The 17,205-nt window shown below is 36.0% G+C and overlaps 1 protein-coding gene across 42 annotated transcripts in view; it reads right to left on the bottom strand.

Moving 5' to 3' along the window:
• The window catches only part of LOC137636204 (ELKS/Rab6-interacting/CAST family member 1-like), a 114,785-nt gene that overhangs the window by 71,111 nt on the left and 26,469 nt on the right, over nt 1-17,205 (bottom strand). For 35 of the 42 annotated variants that reach the window (XM_068368640.1, XM_068368641.1, XM_068368636.1 and 32 more), the window contains exons 1-3: nt 11,361-11,451; nt 5,197-5,307; nt 4,255-4,402 (exon numbers count right to left, since the gene is read on the bottom strand). In XM_068368640.1, coding sequence (XP_068224741.1) covers nt 4,255-4,402; nt 5,197-5,235 — 187 coding nt within the window. In that variant the 5' untranslated portion in view covers nt 5,236-5,307; nt 11,361-11,451. Of the gene's footprint in view, nt 1-4,254; nt 4,403-5,196; nt 5,308-11,360; nt 11,452-17,205 lie in introns of those variants that run through there. The other 7 variants (XR_011042988.1, XR_011042989.1, XR_011042994.1 and 4 more) reach the window with 3 other exon arrangements.

Here is a 17,205-nt window from a genome sequence, read left to right as displayed (position 1 = left end):
AGCCCTTTATAGAGTGAAAATCAACTTATATCTGGTCTCTTGGAAACCAATTAACTACATGGAAGAGTATATTATCATACCTGGAAAAGCTCTGTGTTTGGAAAGTGTCCGAGCAACAGGGTTAACGAGCGGACCGTGCAAGACGCCATTTAATCCCCGCAATTGAGCCGATTAGTTTCTCGGACATCCTGAAAGAAGATGGATCATTCAGATTTACCAAGATTGATTGAAGATTGTTATCAAGTGTAAACAAGTACATAAGAAAAGACTCTTTACTAATAAAAGTAATAACAAATATCAGAGGCACAAGAATAAAATCTCTGAACATCATTTTAGGGTTATGAAAATGTCCATACCGATTAAAATTACATGTAAATATTATTATTATTATTACTAGCTAAGCTACAACCCTTATTGAAAATGCAGGATGCTATAAGCCCAAGGGCTCCAACAAGGAAAATAGTCTGATGAGGAAAGAAATTAAGGAAAAAGATGTGTGACTGAGTGTACCTTCAAGCAAGAGAACTCTAACCCAAGACAGTGGTACAATTATGGCACTACCCAAGACTAGAAAACAATGTTTTGATTTTGGAATAAGGAAACAGAAGTGTGACTGAGTGTACCTTCAAGCAAGAGAACTCTAACCCAAGACAGTAGTACAATTATGGCTCTACCCAAGACTAGAGAACAATGGTTTGATTTTGGAGTCTCCTTCTCCTAGAAAGAGGTGCTTACCATAGCTAAAGAGTCTCTTCCACCCTTACCATGTAGAAAGTAGATACAGAACAATTACAGTGCAGTAGTTAACCCCATGAGAAAAAAAGAATCGTTTGGTAATCTCAGTGTTGTCAGGTGTGTGAGGACAGAGAAGAATGGGGAAAGTATAAGCCAGACTATTTGGTGTATGTGTTGGCAAAGGAAAAGTGAGCCGTAACCAGCGAGGGATCTAGCATAATACTATCTGGCCAGTCAAAACGACCCAATAACTCTCGCAGTAGTATCGTGAAAAGCGGGCCGCGGCTGTATGTAAAATTATATATATTTTGAATACTGCGATAAATGCTGTGATATTCTCAGACAAGTCCCAGGTATGAGGAACTGTTGCCTTATCTACAGGAGCTCAGATTTACAAAGCTACAACTGTTGTTGGAAAAGCAAGATGACATAAGCCCAAGGGCTCCAAGTGGGTAAATATTCACTTTAAAAAGAAAGTAAGGAAATAATTAACCTATATGAGAAGTAATAAACACTTGAATTAAGATATTCTTAGACCAGTAACAACATTGATTTAGATCTGTCTTAAATAAACAATGAGGAAAGACTCCTGTCAGCCTGTTCAACATAAAAACATTCGCTGCATGTTTGAACTTATGGATAGAATAAGCCGAATGAATAGAGGAAATGGGAGTAGAATTGATGTATGTAGATGGAAATGAAAAATCAAAGAATATCATTTTGTAATGAAGTTTCTCTTGTGTTACGAACAAGAGGTTTGTTTTTAGGTCAGAACATATACGATCAAAAACCAAGTTTATTAACGGCCAAAATACTACAAATTTTAAAAATAAGCTGTATTTTTCCTAGCTATACAAACCTGAGATCTTTATAAGGCTTACCTCTGTTGTTTTGTTACAACAAAATTGATAAAATATCGTGGGGCTAGCAACATTGTGTGGTTGCAGATTATCCCCACCTGGCTCAGGGTGTCGGAGCTACAGTAGCTCCTTTGTTATCACTTTGTTCTTGGTCAGGACTTGTCGCTTGAATGAGGTGGGAAATATGAATAAACTAGAGAGGAATTCAGTAGAGTGCAGTCCTCCTCCACAACAGTTTATTTCTCAACCTTTTGCTTGCCCTTAACCTTTGACCTTAACATGTATTAATGTGCGTTGATTTTCATACACTCAAATATGAACCAAGTTTGAAGTCTCTGTGACAAAGATGTACGAAATTGTGGCAGATTACATGAATTGGACATTTTCCTTGACTGTAACCTTCCAAAATTTAATCATTTCCAGCTTTTTTACATAACAGTTCATCCCTGTAAGTTTCATTACTCTACGATTAAAATTGTGGCCTGAAATCTGTTCACAAACAAACTGGGGTAAAACATAACCTCCTTCCAATCTTGTTGGTAGAAGTAATGATTCAGGTTTGCATAGCTAGGGAAATTACAAATTACTTTTGAAATTAGTACAGTAGTTTGTTCCTACGCAAATACAAACGCTTGTCACTTATATGGGAATCTTCCTTAGAAAGTCCTCAGCTATAAAATTTAGAGCATCTATCTAACCCCTAACCCAAAGTATCCATTCATGCTTGGCTCCTATGAGAGGCAAAGAACAGGACTCATGACCTCATTTGTAATAGAAGTAAGTGACGGAGTCACAACCCAACAAGTTTGGCCTTAAGTAAGAGCGTCATCAAATTTATTGGACAATATATCTGTCCACAGTGGGGAGCTTACCTGCATACGTAGTCATCAATGTAGGTATTCCCAAGAGAATAAAGAGGAAACCATTCATTCTACTCTCATACCATAATTACAATGAAGTAATCGATGATGCAACAAAATGCTAGCTGTCCTGCAGGAGCACAGGTCTTTATATAAACTGTTGGGCGGCTACCACAGGACCTAAGGAGAAAGTATCCAGAGACCTATACGAGCAGTCTTTCAAATGATACGCAGTGAAGATGGTCTACCTTTTCATATACCTGAGCTGAGTCCCTATGTTTCCAAGTGGTTCTTGCAGAATGCCAAGGTTGCAGCAATACCACGGATATCATTATTGCTTCTCAGAGCCAGAATAAGATAGTACTCTCAGTTATTCCCTTCTTGTTTTGACCTGTGCATAAAAACAAGTTAGGGATGCCTGGACAAAAGGGTGCAGTCTTCTTTGAGGAAAAACAGACTGCCGTTACAGGACATAATAACTATCTGAATCATCAGTTACTTCCTTGATTGATGAAATAGAAAAGCAGTTAAATCGGTCGTCATTAATGGATTTTGGGTCTTAACAACATGCGGTACCTAATTCTGCCTGAAAAAAAGCTACAGTGGCTCCACTGTGTGTGTTAATCTTCTTTCAACTATGGGAGGTGATTCCATCTACAGAGGGACTAGACAGTTATGGCACCTACCGGTTACCGTAGCTCTTGCCTAGGCAACCTCACTAAAGGCCTCAGTGTGATGGTAATTGATTTAAAATAAAGCCAATTACACCCATATGATCTGTTAGGGTGACCAAGCTGCACATATAAATACATATAGAAAGTCATTGCCTCAATTTTGGGGGGTAGCCGACATCAAACAAATGAAACAATAAAGGGGACCTCTCCTCTCTGCACATATACTGTACCATAAACAATAATCCTTGAAAGTAACTGTTGTTTAGAGGCTTAAAAAATCCTAAAAAGATCAGCAAACAATTGTAAGCAGCCTTCAAAATAAGCTGATGGACATGGCCTTATAAAATGAGGAAGAGGACCGACGACTGAGAGACATTACCAGCTGATCGGCATGAACTTTCAAATGATGGAACATAGGCAAGAAAACACCTCAGCACCAACCACAATTGGCATACAGGTGATTGTATTCCATTAATCCAAAGTTTCCCAGAAAGATGTTGCTTACTAACTTGAAATAAACAAGGCCTTGTCACTCTAGTTAATAACTGCATTAACCCTTTTTCCCCCAGGCTATTTGGAACTTTCCAACCCTTAACACCAAGGCGTTTTTCTTTTTCAAGCACGTTTTGCAATATTTTCTTTTTTAGATTGTGCTGACAGCCTTAATTTTCATCATAGGGAGGTCAGGTTGGTCTCATTATTTTGGAAAATGCCTGAAGTTTCTCAAAAAGTTATCAAAAATATGCAAAAAAAATGTAATTAGCCGTTATTTGCAAGGACGTACCGGTATGTCCATGGGGGTAAAGGGACGAGTTTTGTCAAACGTACCAGTACGTCCTTTGGGGGTAAAAGGGTTAACCTCTTTAGCAATCACTTACCCGATCAATCCTTTGTCAACAATGTGACAGATTCAGTTGAGTAAAATATTATCCCCTAAATTGTTCAATTTTCATTCACCTCTGGAGCTTTTACAAATGAATTAATAAATTTAAACAACTTTCAATTTTTCACCTGTGTTATCACCTCATGCAGTCTACATATAATCGAATACAATGCCTTAAATCTAGCCACACTGAAATTAGAAGGATAATTGGATAACTACCAATACCTAATGGGAAAAATGCATTCCTATTAAAAATGGTATTGTACCTGTTCTATAACTTGGGAGAGATCCCCCTGAACTGGTTGTACAGCTGCTGGCATTGCAACAAAACCTCCGATGAAGCTGTTGTCTTAACCGCTGCAACTCTGCTTCTCGCTGGGTCGCAGCAACCTGGAAAGCTCTCATTAATGGTAAACTGAATCAAATATGAATTCCTTCTCTATTTCCCTTTTTCTCGGTTAACAATAGGTATCTATACATGAGAGAAACTATACCTTATGTCATTCAACAGTACATATTATTTCTAAAAATCCCTTGACCCTTTTACCCCCAAAGGACGTACTGGTACGTTTCACAAAACCCATCCCTTTACCCCCATGGACGTACCGGTACGTCCTTGCAAAAAAATGCTATAAATTTTTTTTTTTTTTTCATATTTTTCATAATTATTTGAAAAATTTCAGGCATTTTCCAAGAGAATGAGACCAACCTGACCTCTCTATGACAAAAATTAAGGCTTTTAGAGCAATTTAAAAAATATATACTGAAAAATGTGCTGGGAAAAAAATAACCCCCTGGGGGTTAAGGGTTGGAAATTTCCAAAGAGCCTGGGGGTAAAAGGGTTAAACACAAACATGGAATATCAAATGCTTATGGGCCTTTACTTTTCACCTCTATAAAATACCCATAAAATGACTTCAATCTTTTTCTGCTCCGTTAATGCAAATGCCGTAACCTACCTTATTTTACTAAACCCCAAAATTTTTCAAAATAATTAGTAAAAACTGATAACTGTTTGTTTTTTCTTTGAAAAAATTTGGAATAATAACAAATGTAATGACCAAATCCACAACAATCTCAAGAAAATATAACAAAATATATGAAAATACAGATACAGTACCATTGAAAATAAGAGGTGCTTTCAAAACTAGACAATAAAATCTTGCAAGTACAAAAGAACTTACTTTTAGCTGATTGACTTTAGCACCGACAGCAGTATTCATTATATTTCTTCTGTAAGCGAGATTTACTAGCTGTCAATTCTTCCGTATGGGTCTTCAAACCATCAAGGCTTTCTGTCAAAAAAATAAAACGCTTATTTTGCTTACCAAAATAAAAAAATAAACTAGAATAGACACCCAGTAGAGTGCATACCTTTGCCTATATCATATTGTATATCACAAGATAGGCAACTGAATTATGCACATTTCGGCATTAGTTTCATGCAAATCAGATAAAAATTGACCACGATATAGCAAAAAGGTATTTTTTATAATTCATGATCTTAACCTTGACTTTTGGTCCAATCTCTTCCAAATTCTAATCAAATTGCCCCTGGATTAAGGTCAATCACCTCACCAAATTTTATGAGATTCGGTAAAATAGTTTTTGAGTTATGCGAATCACAAACACACAAACAGACATACAAACAAATACACGTCTATCAGAATATAACCTTCCCAAAAAGTTAGAGAAGGTAACAAGACAGCACTATAATCAAACTGGGCATTAACCTTTTCACCCCCAAAGGACGTACTGGTACGTTTCACAAAACTCATCCCTTTACCACCATGGACGTACCGGTACGTCCTTGCAAAAAAATTGCTATTTACATTATTTTGCATATTTTTGATAACTTTATGAGAAACTTCAAGCATTTTCCAAAAGAATGAGACCAACCTGACCTATCTATGACAAAAATTAAGTCTATTAGAGCAATTTAAAAAATATATATATATTGCAAAATGTTCTTGAAAAAAAAATGCCTGGGGGGTTAAGGGTTGGAAAGTTCCAAACAGCGTTGGGGGTAAAAGGGTTAAGGATTTTGGATATGCCGCAGTTCTCTAAACCTAAAGCATCTTCCAATGAATTAAAAAAATTATTTTGTGAATTACACCTTGAAGCTTACAGTGAACCCTCGTTTATCGCGGTAGATAGGTTCCAGATCCGGCCGCGATAGGTGAAAATCCGCGAAGTAGTGACACCATATTTATCTATTTATTTAACATGTATATTCAGACTTTTAAAACCTTCCCTTGTACGTAGTACTGTTAACAAACTACCCTTTAATGTACAGAACACTTAATGCATGTACTACAGTACCCTAAACTAAAACAGGCACAAATATTAAAGGCGATTTTATATCATGCGTTTCCTAAACACGCCAAAAAGCACGATAAAAAATGGCAACCAATGTTTTGTTTACGTTTCTCTGATCATAATGAAGAAACAAACGCATTTACTGTACACATCTGTGTATAGGTTAGTTTTTGCAACAATTATATTGATTATTCAGTACAGTATGTTGATTTTGTTATTACCAATATGTATATATATATGGGTTATGAAAAAAATCCGCGATGGTCGAACCGCGAAGTAGCGAGGGTTCACTGTATATCGATTAAGTGAAATCTAATCAGCTGTGTTGGATCATCGGCAGTACCGTAAAGTACCTTGCTTTAGGAGTGATTTTGAACACTGTACAAGCAAAATGGGATTTGAACACAAAAATTAAAATCAAATTATTAGGACTACATAAATCTGCAAGCAAAAACTGCTTTGTGAAAATTATTAATGAGAATAGCACATAAAGAGAAGAAACCATTATTCACGTAATTTCTAGGCTATTTTCTTGGATATTAGCTCGCATTGTCATGTTGACAGTACAGTTTAACTATACCATAGGGGCCTTTGTATATCAGCGGCCAGTTCCTCCCGAGTGCATAGTAAATGGACACCAGCCCACCTAAACTCCCCCACCCTAACCTATCCTACAGGCTGTGTCCTTACCTACTTAACTAATGGGGGGGTTAACGGCCCCTGCGACCCCCTTACACTGCCGTATTCTTAGCAAGCCATCCTCATACATACAGGTGGCCGTTCTCATACATACACCCCTTATCAGTGCACTGTTGAGACACTTCATGGTTTGGCGAGTAGAAATGGAGTCACCAAACTGATAATAAGTCATTGGGGATACCAAAGTATAGCTACCTTCCTAGATTGGGTTACCGGTGCAAGGGTAAATATAAGCCAGTTACATGAAAATAATGTTTTTGCCTGTTCCTTTGTTAAACTAGGTTGGTCATTTACTTGCATATAACTATAATTAAAGCGAAATATGATATATGATAAGAATATTTATCGATTAACTTATCTATTAACATTTGAGAACCTACCCTCCACCACTAATCAGTTGACAAATTTTCAGATAATCATTACGGTACTGTATACAACATAAGTGTTCAAATTTGGTCTTGACTGTGTCACTCTAGTTAATAACTGCATTAACCCTTTTACTCCCAATGCTATTTGGAACTTTCCAACCCTTAACCCCCAGGCGTTTTTCTTTTTCAAGCATGTTTTGTTATATTTTTTTTTAAGATTGAGCTGAAAGCCTTAATTTTTGTCATAGAGAGGTCAGGTTGGTCTCATTATTTTGGAAAATGCCTGAAGTTTCTCATAGAGTTATCAAAAACATGCAAAAAAATGCAAATAGCAGTTTTTTGCAAGGACGTACTAGTACGTCCAGGGGGGTTAAGGGATGAGTTTTGTGAAACGTACCAGTACGTCCATTGGGGGTACAAGGGATAATACAGTAACCCCAATCTTGTCTACAACTCTAAACAAAGTTCTTATAATAAGGCCATATTAAACTTTAGGATGAGTATATCTATAGATACCTTCTCTGGGTGTACCGTATAGTATATTGTGATTTTCACAGCCCTTTTGTCATTTTATTATTTCAACTCTGTACATTTCTCAATGTCAAGTTTCATGATTCTTATCACTGTATTCTAATTGGCTTTATAAAACTTATGAGTTATTGCCCTTATATTTCAACCATCTAACATCGCTATAATTTTTCTGATATAATAATTATAATGATGTCTCACAGGATTATTATACAGGAGAGGGGGTTCCCAGCCCCCTCGTCCCGTCCCTTTTATTCGCCTCTTACGACACGCAGGGATAACGTTGGCGCTATTCTAGTTGTTTTTATGCCCACGCAGCCACAGGGGGCTGTGGCACCCTAGCAGTACCAGCCGAACTCGGTTGAGTCCCTTGTCAGGCTGGGAGGAACATAGAGAGGAGACGTCCCCTTTTTTGTTTCATTTGTTTGATGTTGGCTACCCCCCAAAATTGGGGGAAGTGCCTTGGTATATGTATGTATGGAAAAATTACAAGGCAATAAGTACCTGCGTACTATTTATTGAAGGAAATGCTGCACCCAAGTTGAACTGAAAAACAGTCAACATCATTCACATACAAAAAGCAATAATCCAAGATCTAAAATTGGAATTCTAACCAAAGTTGAACTGAAAAATAGTCAACATTATTCACACACAAAAAGAGAATATTATTTAAGTAGTAAAAAAGGGATTTTGATGAAGGAAAAATCTATTTCTGGGCGAGGGACCTGTGTCGCTCCGTGAAATGCTCCTTATAGCACCATTTCTAAGGTATAAATACTGCTAGATATACCAGAGAAAATGTTGCATGGAATTCCAGGAATATACCCAGCTCACTCACCCTTATAAGTTTGCCTTGTCAAAAATGATTTGTTTGCCCATATCAAAAGAAATGAAAATTACAACATTTTGTCTAAGAACAAAATTTTGAGAAAAGTTTCTAACTGAAAATGTTGGTGAATCTATCAAAAACCTTTGACAATTCGTGTCCCAGGAATTCTACCTTCTCGGCCCTGAAAGTGCATTTGTTAAAACGCACTACGAGGCCGTTTTCTTGTGGTCATTTCAACACTGTTCTTACGTGCTGAAAATGTTCGTCCTGGGACTTAGGAAATACCAGGATGTCGACGTATATAGCGCAAAAAGGTAGGTCCCCCAGAATGTTGTCCATTAGGCGCTGGGAGGGGTTTTTTATAATTCATGATCTTAACCTTGACCTATGGTCCAATCTCTTCCAAATTCTAATCAAATTGCCCTTGGATTAAGGCCAATCGTCTCACAAAATTTTATGAGATTCGGTAAAATAGTTTTTGAGTTATGCGAATCACAAACACACAAACAGACATACAAACAAATACACATCTATTAAAATATAATCTTCCCAAAAAGTTAGAGAACGTAACAAGACAGCACTATAATCAAACTGGGCATTAACCCATTTACCCCCAATGGACGTACTGGTACGTTTCACAAAAGCCATCCCTTTACCCCCATGGACGCACCGGTACGTCCTTGCAAAAAAACTGCTATTTACATTATTTTGCAGATTTTTGATAACTTTACGAGAAACTTCAGGCATTTTCCAAAAGAATGAGACCAGCCTGACCTCTCTAAGACAAAAATTAAGTCTGTTAGAGCAATTAAAAAAAAAAATTATATTGCAAAATGTGCTTGAAAAAAAAAATGCCTGGGGGGTTAAGGGTTGGAAAGTTCCAAATAGCGTTGGGGGTAAAAGGGTTAAGGATTTTGGATATGCCGCAGTTCTCTAAACCTAAATCATCTTCCAATGGATTAAAAAAATTATTTTGTGAATTACACCTTGAAGCTTACAGTGAACCCTCGTTTATCGCGGTAGATAGGTTCCAGACCCGGCCGCGATAGGTGAAAATCCGCGAAGTAGTGACACCATATTTATCTATTTATTTAACATGTATATTCAGACTTTTAAAACCTTCCCTTGTACGTAGTACTGTTAACAAACTACCCTTTAATGTACGGAACACTTAATGCATGTACTACAGTACCCTAAACTAAAACAGGCACAAATATTAAAGGCGATTTTATATCATGCATTTCCTAAACACGCCAAAAAGCACGATAAAAAATGGCAACCAATGTTTTGTTTACGTTTCTCTGATCATAATGAAGAAACAAACGCATTTACTGTACACATCTGTGTATAGGTTAGTTTTTGCATCGATTATATTGATTATTCAGTACAGTATGTTGATTTTGTTATTACCAATATGTATATATATATGGGTTATGAAAAAAATCCGCGAAGTGGTGAATCCGCGATGGTCGAACCGCGAAGTAGCGAGGGTTCACTGTATATCGATTAAGTGAAATCTAAATTAGCTGTGTTGGATCATCGGCAGTACTGTATAGCACCTTGCTTTAAGACTACTTTTGAACACTGTACGAGCAAAACGGGATTTGAGCACAAAAATTAAAATCAAATTATTAGGACTACATGAATCTGCAAGCAAAAACTGCTTTGTGAAAATTATTAATGAGAATAGCACATAAAGAGAAGAAACCATTATTCACGTAATTTCTAGGCTATTTTCTTGGATATTAGCTCGCATTGTCATGTTGACAGTACAGTTTAACTATACCATAGGGGCCTTTGTATATCAGCGGCCAGTTCCTCCCGAGTGCATAGTAAATGGACACCAGTTCACCTAAGCTCCCCCACCCTAACCTATCCTACAGGCTGTGTCCTTACCTACTTAACTAATGGGGGGTTAACGGCCCCTGCGACCCCCTTACACTGCCTATTCTTAGCAAGCCATCCTCATACATACAGGTGGCCGTTCTCTTACATACACCCCTTATCAGTGCATTGTTCCGAGACACTTCATGGTTTGGCGAGTAGAAACAGAGTCACCAAACTGATAATGAGTCAGTGGGGGTAACAAAGTATAGCTACCTTCACTAGATTGGGTTACCGGTGCAAGGGTAAATATAAGCCAGTTACATGAAAATAATGCTTGTGCCTGTTCCTTATTATACTAGATTGGTCAATAACTTGCATATAACTATAATTAAAGCGAAATATGATATATGATAAGAATTATTCATATATTAACTTCTCAAAATAATTATCATATAGCTTAAACTACATTTGAGAACCAGCCCACCACCCTATGACTATTTTCAATCAAGCCTGAACTAGTGGCTTTGCTACAGTAAGATTAAACATTCAATATTAATTATATATTAATATAAATAAGATTAAACTAATATATTCACAAGAAATCATGTTAATAATTAATAAATTAACACCTTTTTGGGCTCAAAAGTTTCGTGAGATTTTGGATTTTGGAGGACCAAATTTCATCTATAATTCAACGAATTTAAGTCTATAATCTTCATATATATGAAAGAAAATACTTTTATAAAGTTTTACAAATATTTACACCACTCTTACTTACCAAATTCCCATATATATTGGGCGCACAGTCATAGAAATACACTAAAAATAACACGTTTATTTACCTTCATCTTGTTTTGTTTACATTCATCCTGGCCGGGATCCAATACCGGGAAGAAAAGTAAAAATGGTTCCAATTTATAAATTTATATTTAGTTTTTTAAATACTTATATATACTTTATGAGAGTTTCCATACTTTTTAAAAGATTTATATTTAAATTTTCAATCTATTTTAATTTATTTTATGCTTCATTATATTTAAATACAATAGGGAATATGAAATATTAATACATATGCTGGTGTTATTTGGGCCAACTGAACAAAGGCCATTTTGTGTATTGTACTTCAGCCCACAGTATATTATCATTACTTTATCAATCATAATATAATATAACTAGTCAATTTAATACAATCAATATGATATATTATTATAATTATTACTTTATTATAATTTTTTAATAAATTTATGCTATATTATAGTATTCACATATAAAGGACACTACCATTTTTATATTTCTGACTGGCATTATTTCATGTGCTGTGATTGGTTGCTTTGATAATGACGTCATTACCTTTCGAGCTCGTTATTGGTTCTTGAACAATGACGTCATTACCCATAGCGATTGTTATTGGTTCTTGAATAGTGACGTCATTACACAAAACATTCACTCTATTTACTTAAATACAGAAAAGAGAATAGTGTATACATTATAAATGTAAGAATAGTTTAATTAAATGTCTTTATATTAAACAAAAGTAGTTTAAAAATGACTATTTTTCGTGTATTTGATATTACAAAATATTCAATTCATGACGTCACATATTCAAAGCTCTTTGATTTGCTTGTGGGTAATGACGTCATAAATTAAAGATGGCTTCTTGGTGACGTCGTACCAAAACAATTAAACTATACATCTTTAAAATGTTTTATCTTATTTTATTACTTTAAATATTATAAATAGATGAGATATAAATCATATAAATAAATTATTATTATATTTAAATACGTTTTAGTAGAATTTATTATGGATATTAGTTGAATTTGACGATTTAATCAAGATATTTTACCTGGATTAAAGCTATACCCATGACGTCATAGAAACCTCGTCTTGGTTCCTCTATCCCTTTATAGATAGGTGCAAAGCTTCTAAGCTTATTCTTATTATTGTTTTCAAGTTTATATTATCTATGCCTTAAATAAATTAATACCTTAATGAGATTCTCAATCTTTACTTTTATTCCCTTCTACCTTGAAATTAGATAGGATAACACCTTGCTATCATCAGTTTTGGCAACCTATTGTGGTCAGTTAGGACTTCTTAAATTCCTCTTTTATATGCATTGCCCTACCTATAAATGCAGCCAGATTCCTGCTAGGATTTTTCAGCGAACCTAAACTTATGTCTACATTCATTAGATGTCCTAATTTTGGACATAGAAATAAATGTTCGGTAGTATCTTCTTCATCTTTGCACAAGTCACACAAATTATTTTCATATTTTCCTCTGAAATTAGCTTTCAAGTTGAGCATATTTAATCTTGCTTTCATCACAAGGGATGCCTTATCCAGATTCAGTTCTCTAATATAAGGCAGTAGGCCATTTCCTTTAATAAATCTTAATTTGTTCATTACTTTCTGTTTTTCTTCAATAGTTTCTTCTATTTTTTCCATAATTCTTTTCTTGATTTCAGGGTCCTTTTCCCCCAACTTCTTATTTCTTCAACTTCCATCCCATATTTACAACAGATTTCTTCTACGTTCTTGCTCCAGCACTTTCTATAGGGGTTCTTCAACTGATCCTCAATTATCACTCTTACTACTCTTTTTCTCGGAGTTTATGATATTATGGAAGAGCATTAATTCCTTATATTTTATTCTGCAGGACACCGGCCATATTCCCGTTTCTGCAAAGTACTTGCAGTTAGTTCATACATATTTATTATCTTAAATTGGAGGTTTTCCAGATCTTTCATATCCTTGTCACTTATTACACTCCAGGTCTCCACGTTGGAAAATATTGTTGGTGCTACTACAGTTTCATATATTTTCTTTCTGACTTCCAATGCCACCTTCCCAGTTTTCTCGTATCCCCATATTTTCTTAATTCTTGGGTCATATATGCGACCCTCCGGCTTTTTTTTTTTTACTGATACTCAATTCTTTGTTTCCCTTCTCTGTGTACCATTCACCCATATACTTATATTCTGTAACTAAACTTACTTGTCCTTTCTTCACTTTTGTTTCAATTTCCTCCTCTTTATCGACAAAGATTCAAAACAAATGGGAGTTATCAATACATCGTTACTCTCTGGCAATAAAACTTGTTGGCATAAGGCCAAGGGTAAATAAACTAAGTCACAGGAAAATATACATAAGATTTACATGTTCATTATCGTGAATATACCAAAGAAAACTTAAAATAGACCAGCCTCTTGATCCTGTGCCTCCAAATCTAGTCAAGACGAATTTGATACGATTTATTTGAGTTTTAAAATCTACATTACCATCTTACATGAAGAATGAATAATTTATTTGAAAGTCTAAGGAAATATAAAGGTAAATCATCTTAGACTAAAAATATTATTATTATTATTATTATTATTAAATACTAAGATGCAACGTTAACTACCAACGTTAAACAGTTAAGCAACATGAAATACGAAGTTCCACGTACTGTACACTCAATGCAGTGAGAAATGGTTGATATGGGAGAACACCTAGTTTGAAAATGATTCCCCCACTATTGCCATATCTCCAAAGATCACTTAGCCACTCTCCTACCCCTCCATTTTACTCTGCATATATATATCTCTCTTTTTCTATATGAATTGTTGAATTTCCCAAATTATTTCCCTCTCCTGGGACACTAAACTTACCCTGAATGTTTTTTGTTTTCATAACTGTGTGTTAAAGGTAGATAATGAAACACTTGCAAATGTTTTCTAATTTGGTCTTGAGACTATTTTATTTTCCAATTACAGAGTTCAGAAATATTATCAATTCTAATACATAGCCTACCAGTAAGAAGGCAGATATTTTTTTTAGTCAATGTCAGCTATTAGTTTAGTTATATATGGTGGAATAATCTCTCTCTCTCTCTCTCTCTCTCTCTCTCTCTCTCTCTCTCTCTCTCTCTCTCTCTCTCTCTCTCTCTCTCTCTCTCTCTCTCTCAACTTAATGTTCTTACTAAATGAGTAATTTGATGATCATGTTTTTAAAACCCTTTCAGTTCGCACTGTACTAGCAGACCAGTTGAGCTGTAGGATAATTTGATCAGATATTGAAGTTCACTTTTGTAATTGTATTATTTTATTAAAGAAACAAAGTGTTTAAAGTTATGATAATTGTATATTATGTATTCAGACATTCTATTGACATCAAGGGTTAAAGCCATAGGTCCTATGAAAACCACAGTTGGCCAAATTATGCCCACTGAGGATTGCATTCTTTACTAGAATTCTACTTAACTTCTCTTTGGGTTACTGAGTATAATACTATGATTTACTTGAACGATTCCACTCCATGAAAATGCTAAAATAAAAGCTACCTCGCCAGAACAATGATCCAGTAGATGATATTAAAAACACTAATTGCTAAACTGCTAAAGGGACTACCACCTTCCTGAAATTCAAGATGCCCGCAGGAGTTAGCCTAACTCTGCCCCTGAAGCCGCCCTTCAGGCAACTTACCCTTTAACCTTGTATCCTTCGTCAGCCTTTTCCCCGAAACGTGATGCCATCCCTAGGGCCAGGGGAATGGCTGTGTATATTAGAACTGGGTACCCTGCATCTCATAAGTCCTGCTATCAATGTGGATGTCATGAGATTCAGGTAATAAAAGTTTGTGGTAGGCATAACAACTTTCATTTGTATTCGATCTACCAGAATCCAGACATGGATGATTCTATCTTCGATTGCCTTCTTACCATTATGGCTAAGATACAAGAAGATGATAGAAAGGCTTTTTTTTTGTCTTTGTTGGTGATTTTAATGCTCACCATAGGGAGTGGTTAAGTTCTATCTCTCCTACCGATCGCCATGGCTTAAGGGCTTTAGACTTTGCCTCTGAATCGGACTGTGAGAAAATCATAAATGAAGCTACCTACAGGTCTGGTAATTGCTTGGACCTCGTATACACTGACTCTCCTGCCGTTATAACTAGTAAGGTTGGTTCTCCAGTCGGGACATCTGATCATACCTTGATTTCATTAGTAGTGAAGACTGAGCAGCCTGATATATCATCCTCTTGTAAAATTTATATAAAATCCCAAGCAGACTGGAATGGGATTTTTGCATGTTACAGTAGTATATATGGATGAAGAAGCCACCACACAAACAGTTCTGGCAAAAGTACAGAGGCGTTTAAAGTAAGAGGTGGTCTGCACTAAGGATTAATTGCTAATCCACATATTTTTACCTTGCGATTAAGAGTCCTCATGTGGTCCCTTTGAGAGTGATGCTTGCTGATGACACTGGTTTGTTGGAATTCGTAAAACTATAGTCCATTTCTTTTAGCGATGCATATTTGCACCGACTCGCGGCGGTGCCCTTTTAGCTTGGAAAAGTTTCCGGATCGGTGATTGGTTGGACAAGATAATTCTAACCAATCAGCGATCCGGAAACTTTTCCGAGCTAAAAGGGCACCGCCGCGAGTCGGTGCAAATATGCATCGCTAAAAGAAATGGACTTTAGGTGAGAATTTGGTCTTAATAATGGAAGATCACTGGAATATAGTATAGGCAAAATATGGTGAAACTATGGCAAGACAAAATGTTAGGAAACAGAGAGAAGAGAAAAAGGGTGAGTGAATAACACATTGGATTGTTGGATTGCATAAACTGACACTGGCAAAGAAGGAAGGGAAAATAAGTGGTACAAGAATATAGATACACTATATAGTAATAAGGCATATACAGTACTTTAAGAAAGTGTCAAGAAATTGAAAGAGAATAATTAAAAAGATAATAGTCTTGTATAACGAAAATAGCTAAAAAATATGCTTCCATTTCTCTCTGTTTAGGACATAAAACATGTTCTTATAGTTTGATAGCACATGATAAATCTTGGAAGCAGTCCTTCCTAAACTCAGCAATATTGGATGGATTCAATGGTGAACTGTGTTATGGGCCAAACCCATCAATCATACACAAGTCTCTTAAACACAAATAAAGTCAATAACAACCAAGTCCACAATAGGTGGAATGGCTGCAACAGAGTGTACAGAGATGGAATCAAGGAGGATATAAAAAAACTGAAAATAAAACTTTAATATTTAATAGAAATTTTTTAGAAAGAAATGACCACTGAGCCTCTTACAAAATACATTAAATAAACACAAAATCCAATCACAAACTGAAAACATTGAATAACAAACACTCTTACACCAAATTAAGACTATGCAATTATACTTTAAAGAGAGGACCCCGAAAGTAATAGAAAGTCGAAAAGTCAGAATAACCTAACTTATTACACATGAAAACACCAACAAAAATAAATTGCTTCCCTTAAGTGAGCTTCAAACAGTGGTAGTGGCAAACACAGCCTTAAAATCACGGGTCGAGGGGATTCATATAAATTCTTAAGACCTTACCAAACGTAAGAGAGGTCCCCTTGGCTTAATAACTGGGCCAAGGGAACATACTGAAGAGTAAATCCATGGACATGGCCATCCGACAGGTAATCAATCACTTTAGCGTCGCGAGACGATCACCGGACACGGACGTCCGACAAGAAATCACACCATACCAGTTGGCAGAGAGGTCCCCTTGGCTAAATCATTGAACCAAGGGCGAGGTTGTAAAGGTCCAGAAACGACTGTCTCCTCCTGGACACTCAGCGCCCAAGT

This window comes from Palaemon carinicauda, unplaced genomic scaffold (assembly GCF_036898095.1).
Source record: "Palaemon carinicauda isolate YSFRI2023 unplaced genomic scaffold, ASM3689809v2 scaffold250, whole genome shotgun sequence".
Classification (NCBI taxonomy): domain Eukaryota; kingdom Metazoa; phylum Arthropoda; class Malacostraca; order Decapoda; family Palaemonidae; genus Palaemon; species Palaemon carinicauda.
This window is presented reverse-complemented; position numbering and strand designations above follow the sequence as displayed.